Source organism: Ursus arctos, unplaced genomic scaffold (genome assembly GCF_023065955.2).
Source record: "Ursus arctos isolate Adak ecotype North America unplaced genomic scaffold, UrsArc2.0 scaffold_2, whole genome shotgun sequence".
Lineage (NCBI taxonomy): Eukaryota > Metazoa > Chordata > Mammalia > Carnivora > Ursidae > Ursus > Ursus arctos.
Genome location: NW_026622874.1, coordinates 61,803,826 through 61,813,171, shown reverse-complemented (window position 1 = coordinate 61,813,171; position 9,346 = coordinate 61,803,826). Strand labels below are relative to the sequence as shown.

Genomic DNA, 9,346 nt, shown 5'->3' with positions numbered 1-9,346 from the left:
CAGACTAGAAGTCAGGAGAAAAGGCCACGAGGGCAGGCGCACATAAAATTATTATAAAAACCGAACTGCAACAACTTTAAATATTTGAAAAAGTATATAAAATGGGTAAACTCAGAGGAAGATATATATTACCATAATTATATCAAGAATAAAAAATTTATTAGCATAATAACCCTACAAAAATGGAAAAGCAGTGGGAAAAAAAAAAATCTACCCTTTCAAAAAAAACAACCAAGAAAAAGTACCAGGTTCAGAGCTTAGAGAAGGCGTGAAATTTCCCCAGCATTTAAAAACATTGCTAATTGCAAACGTTTGGTACCAAAAATAGGCAAAGGAGAGAAAGATATTTAAGAGATAATTATTGGCAAATAACGGGTAGGTGAAAAAATAGCTAATTGAATTCAATAGTGTATATTGGTCTTGGTCTTTTGACTAAGGGTTTTCCTTAAAAATGAATGAGTCAACATTAGAAAAATCTATTAATGTAATTCAGCACCCTAAGCAATTAAAGAGTAAAAAGCATACAATTGTATCCACAGATATAGAAAAGGTACCAGCTGAAAATTCAGTAGACTACTTGTGATAAACTTGCAGACGGACCAGGAATAGAAGGGAACTTCCTTCATCTGATAGAGGGCAGGTGCCAGGTATGTTCGGCAAGCATCATGGGGGCTGAAGCATGAGAAGCACTTTATAGACTTGGGGGGGGGGGGCGGGGAGGGAGGGAGAGAGCGAGCGCACACACGAGCGAGCTCAGGAGCGTGGGAGGAAAGGGCAGAGGCGGAGACAGAATCTCGAGCTGACTTCCAGCAGCGGACCACCGAGCCTGATGTGGGGCTTGATCTCAGGACTCCGAGGTCACAACTGAGCCACCCAGGTGCCCCATGAGAAGCATTTTAATTAAACTTTGGGAAAAGGCACAACTGCCCCGATAATGGCTAGCATTTGATCCTGTATTTTAGCTCACCACTGGATGCAAGAGGAGATATAAAAAGTCAGAACGGAAAAGACAAAACTGCCAAAATAGACAGATGATGTAATCAATGTATTTTCTCCCTTCTCAGAAAAAACCTCCATGCACTCCAGATTTTTCACAGTCTTTTTACATCTAAACTCATCTTATGTCAGATAAACATACACTAAGAATCATACATTTTCTAAAAATGTACTCGTTTTCCAGTTCATAATTTCAATATATCAGGGTTTCCTTTTCTTTCTGATGGGTTTCAAATCCCTTGTACTTCTAATTCCAAAGAGCCGCATCAATATTTAAATGGTGCTACTGGGAAAACTGCAAAGAAGGGACACGGACAAATAAGGCCCAAGATTAACTGATTATTTGCAGGTCTTGGTAAAACCTGCCACACCCCCCCCTCCCGCCCCTACCCGTAAGCTTTCCTGTAGCTGCTCTGCGGTTGGTTTCAACGGTTCAACAAGGCTGTGGGGGGGGGGGGGCAGCGGTGGTAAACACACTTCGTACTTCTTGCTCTCAGCTGTGGGGCTCTCTGATCTTAATGGCTTATGAGGCCAAGTGGCTCCGGGTTCTCTCGAATCAACACTTCAAGGCCGCGAGAGATTAATAAACTGCCCTACTTTCAAGTATTCATGCCTCGGTCTGCCGGTTCTTGGAAAGGGAGCCTCTCCTACTTTGACAGGTGTCTAAGACAAAGGCATAAACTGGGCGCCAGAATAGGAAACACCCAGGAGCCAAAGTCCCAGGGAAGCTGGCAGACCCGGGGTCTGATCGGCCTTCAGCCTGTAGGAAGGCCTGGCTTGGGCTCACAGCAGGAAATGCAAACAAGGCTGGGTCTGCTGCCTGCACCAATGCAGGGGGAGACGGGGGAGAGGCAGGAATGGCTCCAGGCAGGCCTCCCTTCTCTGCCTCAGGAGGAGGTTCTCTGCTTTCCCTGGCAACACGCGGTGATGCTCTGGAAGGGGACGGGCGATCAGCGCAGCTGGCACGCGGTATGGACGCCGTGGCCCCGGTTTCCGCTCTGTTCCCTGCACCTGGCACGTGGTATGTGGCACGTGCTCCGTGAGTACTTGCTGGGAGCATCTAGGAGTGAATGAGTCACAGCTCCAGAACATTCCCATTGGAAGACCCGAGGGTGACTGGCTTCCCTAATTAAGCTGCACCCTTAAACACAGCTGCGCGCTGAGGCGCGGGCCCCTCTCCATCTACAGAGCAGAGCAGGACCACGTCCTGACGCAGAGGCTTTGCTCCCGGGGGAAACCCCAGGCTGCCTACAACCTATCCGTGTGATTGGGCTGATGGGCTCCCAGTCTAATGAGATCCCCAGACATCAGGAGATGTGGATCTTGCTACTGTGCCTTGGGGGTAGTCACTGTGGCTTCGGGGAGAGAGCCCCCAGAGTCCAGGAGCAAGGAACACCGTCCTGACAGCTGACAATCCACACCTAAGGGTCAGGGCTACAGGAAGGCCCAGGGGAGCCTGGTGCTTTCTGCGTCTCCCACATCAGACCAATCAGGAGAGGAATTAACCGACAGACCCCAGTGGGTTCTAAGATCTCCTGGGCCTCCCTTCAGAAGATTGTGCGAGCTGCGTCTGCCCCAGCAGAGTGGGAGCACTGCAACCGCGGCTCTACGCTCTCCAGCCTTACTCCCCGAAGCCGGAGCGAGCCTCGGCCCTGCCTGGGAGAGGTAAGTCACCCCCAACGACTCAGTAAAGCAGGGATTCTTGTCTGACTGGGCGGGGCCTCACCAGCGCTGCTCATGGGATGCCACCGTTTCTCTTCTGTCCTGGGAATTCTGTCAAGTAGAAATATGAATGTACAGCTGTGCTATAAAACTTCGGGAATAGAAAGCATTAAAAATACATACACGCAAAAAAACCCAACAAAACCACTCCGAAAGGGTTATCTGGACATTAACCTAAGAAAATCTCACTCAGAACTTCCAAAAGGCTTAACCGGTCCATTTAGCCCAACATATAGCGCTCAGGCATCACACAGGGTGACCCAGGGGCACTGCAACCGTGCAGTCCCAGCCCTCACCCTCCATCACACTCATGGTATACAGGCCTCGCAGTGAGCCACAGAACATCAGACTCTGATGGAGTGAACTTAATAGTCCCCTTTACACCAGAAAAAGCCTATTTCCTGAACATAGCAGTCCCCACCCTTTCATCCTGCTTCCTGCCCCAGATATCACCCAGGGGCCAGGAAGGCGAGGGTCAGGCTCAAACACCAGGATTTTGTGAGTGCAGGAGCCCAAGCAGGAGGTCAGGGACACAGGCACGCCTGCGGAGTCGCTGCCCCGGGAATGGCTTACCCAGCCCTGCACCCATCCCCTCCCCGTGCTGGGGACTCCCTCCCCTGCTGGCATGTTTCCTGCCCTGCCACCTCTCTTCCTGCTGTCTCCAAAAGCTTTTAGAAAAGCACCCTCCCTCGAACCCGCAAGCTGTTATATGTATTCTAGCTGAAGACCAACCACCTTGTAACCTTGACCCAGGCTTGGAAGAGAAGGGAGGATAAAACAATGACTTAATATATTCATATATACTCATTGTTACCCATAGTGACCATTTATTGATGGCCTACTGTATACCGGGCCCTCTGCTAAATGCCTTCCGGCCATCGTCTGGTGTAGTAATTCTTCCACCAGTCCTCTGTCCTGGAGATCAGCAATGCCTTCACCTCACAGGGGCAGACACTGAAGCCCGAAGAGAAATGTTTCTAAGGTCACAATGAAGCAGGTGGAGCTGGGGTTTGTTCATGGGGGCGTCTGGACGCCAGGCCAACACCAGTTCCATCCAGATTTCGGAATCTGAAACTGGACAGGAGGTGGGAAGTGGGGACTGCGTTTCTAAGTCAATAGAGATGAGAGAAATCAAGGACAAGAACCATCCTTGAACATGAGAAAGAGCGTATGTGTCTGGGGGGGTCTGACATAGGAGAACCCAAGAGGGAGTGGGAAGGGCTGGTTGGTGAAGGAGCAGAAGTTTAATGTTCTGTTGGTCTCTTATGTACCAAGAATTATGCTTGTCTTTTTACACATAGTAACTCATATGATCTCCATAGTAACACTGTGAGAATATATTATTCTATTTTATAGATGAGCAAATGCAGACAAATGAAGTGAGCAAAGAAAAGCATCCCTCCACTTACACTGGGGTTAAAGCCAGAGACTTCTATAAACTTAAATGTTTTGTTCTCTTTATCATTGTTTTCTTATAGTGACTGGTACTTCAAACCTTTAGGATGTTTCAGGTGCTTTACTGTGTTTGGAGACTAGGAGACAAGCAGAAACAACCCTCCACACAGAAGGGGACGAGGGTGTTGAAACCAGGGGTGTTTGGGGAACAAAGGAAGCAAGGAGCAGGCTCTGGGTCACAGAATGTCCCGGGTCCACACACGAGACTCTTATCAAGGGGAAAAAGCAGTGCCTCCTCTCATTGCCTCTTCTAGACCTTGGATTTCGAGTTTGCACCACGAGGAAGGCAATGCTCTGTGCTGCGAGCAGAGCGGGAGCTGGCCTCCTCCCTCCCAGAAGCGTGCCTGCAACCGCAGTCTGTCCCTGGCTTGGGTTCTTGCCTCACGCCTGTCCCTTCACAAGTGGCTTTTGCAGGTGCTATGTCACCGCTGGACTGAAGCAGGTGAGCTGGGGCGGACCCAGTGCCGCGCACTTGTTCTAGGGCTTTGTCTGCTCCGCATCCACTCCAGCCAAGCACATACGGTGCTTCCACCATTCTACCTATTTACTCTCTTCCTCGCCACCCCCCCCCCCCCCCGCATCTGTCCCCAGTGCCAGGTCCCAGAGAACCTCAGGAAGCCCTGGAGAAACCAGCCAGCATCTGAAAACGGAGCACTTCGGAAACCCGGAGCGACACCCATTTGGAGTCCCTGCACGTGGCTGATGCGGACCGTGGACCAGCCTGTTCCCAGCCTGCATGTTCCACCTTCCCGTTTCATCTCTTTCAGACCCAGATTCTCCTCGACTTCACTGTTGTGACACAGTTCACCTTTGAAGGCTTTTCCATTTTTGGCTGGCAGTACAGACTCCTCCTCTTCGTGGTCTTTCTGGTCTTGTACCTGTTGACCCTTGCCAGCAACGCCCTCATCCTGACGGTCATCCGCCTCAACCGGCAACTTCACACACCCATGTACTTCTTCCTGAGCGTCCTGTCCATTTCTGAGACCTGTTACACCGTGGCCATCATCCCCCGGATGCTGTCCAGTCTCCTGAGCCCCCAACAAGCCATCTCCATTCCAGGCTGTGCCACTCAGCTCTTCTTCTATCTCGCCTTCGGGATCAGCAACTGCTTCCTGCTCACGGCCATGGGCTACGACCGCTACGTGGCCGTCTGCAACCCCCTACGGTACTCGGTCATCATGGGCAAAAGGACCTGCATACGGCTGGCAAGCGGATCCTGGAGCATTGGCCTGAGCACAGCCATCACGCAGGTGTCTTCTGTGTTCAGCCTGCCCTTCTGCGACTCCAACGTCATCTCCCACTTCTTCTGTGACATCCGGCCCCTAATGAAGCTGGCCTGTGCTGACACCACCATCAAAGAATTGGTCACTTTGCTCATCAGTCTCTGCGTCCTCGTTCTGCCCATGGTGCTGGTCTTCATCTCCTACGTCCTGATTGTCTCCACCATCCTCAAGATGGCATCCGCGGACGGCCGGAAGAAGGCCTTTGCCACCTGCGCCTCCCACCTCACAGTGGTGGTCGTCCACTATGGCTGCACCTCCTTCATCTACCTAAAACCCAAATCCCAAAACTCCCTGCAGGACACTCATCTCGGTGACCTACACGGTCATCACCCCCCTGCTGAACCCTGTTGTGTACAGCCTGAGGAACAAGGAGGTCAAGGAGGCCCTGCTCAGAGCTTTAGGCAAAAAGCCTCTCTCTCAGTTTTAGGGAGACTGACCGGCACCGAAGAGTTTGCCAAGGGAGCCAGTCAGCTAAGAGGCACCAGGTACCTGGTCTGGGCGGCACCTGGGAAGGAGGGGGACAGAGTAAAACAAGGAAGGACAAGATTAATAAGAGATGGAGGGATGTCCTAAGACCAACAGAAGGGCTTACCAGGCTGGATGAAAACCAGGTGAGAGAGAGAATATTCAGGAGCTGTCCTATCAGGTTAGACCTTGTTCCCGTTCCCCTTGGCATAAGGGACTGAGAGCTAGTAGTGAGGATGGGAAGAACAGATAGTATCTATCACAGGAATTTACGGACTCGGAACCTGGCCTCAGCATGAAAATCGGGAGCACTGAAATAACAAGTTCTCCGTTATTTACACGTAACACTTTCTAGGCTATATTTCACAGGACAATAAAAAAATTCACTCCATTCATTTACCTTGTACCTACTCCTACCTGCGAGGACCCTAGACGGCTATGTCAGACACAGGATCTGATAGCCAGTTGACAAACTGGTTGAGAAGCGTAAAGCAAAACCCATAAACACAGCTTCCTGGATATTGAGGGCTGCGGAAGAGCCCCCCTCTTTCACATCCCACCTCCCCCCCCTCATCCCCGGACACCTGGGTGATTTAATAGACTCTGTGGCTGCTCTGCCCGTGTCCTCTGTGGGCTGGCACCCCCACCCCAGCTGACGCAGATGGGGTGTGCAGACTGCTCCTAGCCACCCCCCACTCTGAACAATCACCCTTGGGTGAAAGGAGGCTCTCTCAGGGGGGACCCATACCCCAGTCCCACCCAGGAGGTACTAAAGTCCACCTACCTTGCCTCAAGGTGGGACTAACTCTAGTCTTCTGTCAGATCAGGCTGCAGGGAGACTGTGACCGAGACCACATCCTGGCTGAGCTCCGCCCTGACCCACCTGCTTCCCTCACTCCATTTTGAGTGTACGCCCTCCATCCCCTGCATGGGGGTGGGTGGGGGCTCTGCTTCAGGTCACCTGACCTAGTCAGCGGTGCCCCTATCTGTCGGGCAATCAGGTCCACGGCTTGGGCAGTGTCCCTACATCTGTGGCACTTAGGACAGTGCCTGGTACAGAGCCGCTGCTCAGGAGTTACGAAAAGGAGGAAGGAAAGACACGGCTATGAGCTGCTAAGATACAACCGGCATCCGCAGACAGCTCTCTTCTCCCTCTTTTATTACTAGATGACTTTCAGGCTGTTTGTCCCCCACTTTTGGTACATTTATTGAATGCATCCTAGACAGCCAGCATTAATTTAAGCACTTTATTCATTTAATCCTCACTATTAATCTAGGAGGTAAGTATTTTATTAAACTTATTTTACAGATGAGAAACCCAAAGCCTGAAAAGATTAAGTAAATTCCTTAAGGTCATAGAGCTAGTGGGTGGACCATAATCAGCACCCAAAACAGGCAATCCAACCCCAGAGTCCGTAGTTGCATTATGGGCTCGTGATGATTTTTTTAACCAGCTCTGCTCCTTTAGAATAACTGTAGAAGGAGCTCCATACATTGCGGATTTACACATAGCTCAAATCCTGCTAGAATTGGGTCTTGGAAATCAGTCTGGAAGTTCAGAGATTACATATTGTAACACGCTTTTCCCCTGAAAACCTGGTGCATCCTTTCCCCACTCAGCACAGCCCTAAAGATGTGAAGAGTATAAAGCAGGCCAAAGACCACCGGGGGAAGATGGGGTGATTGGGCTCATGCCCATCAGATTACGAACCCTGTACCCACCCACTTCTCCACCCTCATGACCTGAGGTAGGAGATACTTATGCAGTAATATCATAGATGGACCACGGGCTTTGGGGCCAGAGAGGCACACGTCCCAATCCTAGGTCGGCCATTACAAGCACGTGTTCTAGGAAAGTGACTTAACCTCACTGGTCTTCCTTTCCTATCCATGCATTGGGGCCAGCAAGATCAACCTTCCAAGGTTATTGGGAGGACCAGAAAATCTTAAGGGCATAACATTTCCTGGCTCATGCGAAACAGCTGTGCTGTCAGCACCTCCTCTGCTCCACACCCCCACCAAACACTGCTCTCGGTCACCGTAATATGGACACCCCCCGCTCTGGCAACTGAGTTCTCATTCACAGAATCAGCTCCCTCTTCCCGGGAGGGACTTGGTAATGGGCACCCCTCCCCTTGTCCTTTCCCCCCAGTAGTCTCTGATCCCACAGTTCAGTACACGAAACCTATTCTCCCAGGGTCTTGCAAGAATCACGTCCTGGCTACACCTGCCATGTGTTAATAGACCGCTTCCGCCCTCCGTCAGTTCCTACCCCAGACTCCCTTCCCTGTGCTCTGCCCACTTGCTGGCCTGTCAGCCACTTCTCATGGTGTCACTCCCACTTCTCTCCTGGTTGCCTTGAGTCACTGCAAGAGTCTCAGGATTCATGGGTACAATCTTCAGATGGATGCCAAATATACACTAACAAAAACATGTACAACTACTTTTGTACCATAATACATTTGAAAGCACCAATTACTAAATTCTAAATAGAATACTAAATACTAAATAGAAAAAAATAAATCCTGAGAAAGAACTATCCATAGATACAAACAGTACAGCTATATTGACTATTATCAAGCTGGAGATCCATAAATATTTTTAAATTAAAAAGAAATTTTCACACGTACAAAACTAGAGACTCCAACTCTGGATGAGGATAAGATTAGGGTGAGAGAGAAGATACAACTTCACTGCTATGGACTGAATCAGGTCCCCCAAGTCCATATGTTGAAGCCCTATACGCAATGTGATAGTATTTGGAGATGGAGCCTTTGGGAATTAGGTTTAGATAAGGTCATGAGGGTGGGGTCATGATGGGACTGGGGCCCCTTAACAAGAGACACCAGAGAGTTCTCGCTCTCTCTCCACCATATGAGGACAGAGAGAAACCAGCTCTCTGCAGTCCATAAAGCAAGCCCTCACCAGGAACCGAATCTTCTGGCACCTTGATCTAGGATTCTCAGCCTCCAGAACTGTGAGACATAACTGTCTGGTGGTTAACCACCCAGTTAAGCGACTGGGGTACGACATTCAGGAACAATGATGACCTCAGCTAAATCTGCAGTGAGCCTTCCTCGGGGTTCTGAAACCCCCAAGACAATTCTAACGCATCATTAGTCGGTCTAGACTAAATCCTAAATCAACGAGAACACCACGAAGGAGCCATGGTAAGAGCTACCGGAATCTGACCCCCAGACAACGTGGTCTACAGAGCTGAGGGAGTTTACAGCAGGTGCTCCTGGCTGTCCCCCGGCTGTGTCTCGGGAGCTACCCCACATGCTCGTTTGTCTCACGCTGAAATCCAGTGAGTTCACCATGGACGGTAGAGTGTACCCCTCACCACCTCTGATCTGTGAAATGAGGATACTGCAGACTTCAGAGGTCATTTGAAGGACAGAGGCAAACATGTGTTAAAATGTTCC

At 50.2% G+C, this 9,346-nt stretch overlaps 2 protein-coding genes across 2 annotated transcripts in view; both read left to right on the top strand.

Moving 5' to 3' along the window:
• The first annotated feature begins 3,606 nt into the window (after positions 1-3,606).
• Positions 3,607-5,933, top strand: LOC113246656 (olfactory receptor 10J4). The gene is given in 2 exon segments (XM_048224846.2): positions 3,607-5,755; positions 5,757-5,933. Coding segments are annotated over 2 exon segments (762 nt in total). The 5' UTR covers positions 3,607-5,120; the 3' UTR covers positions 5,884-5,933.
• The window catches only part of LOC113246731 (olfactory receptor 10J1), a 12,464-nt gene continuing 9,050 nt past the window's right edge, over positions 5,933-9,346 (top strand). The window contains exon 1 of the mRNA XM_057314786.1: positions 5,933-9,346. This exon is cut by the window's right edge and continues 9,050 nt beyond it. The gene's annotated coding sequence lies outside the window, so the exon portion shown is untranslated.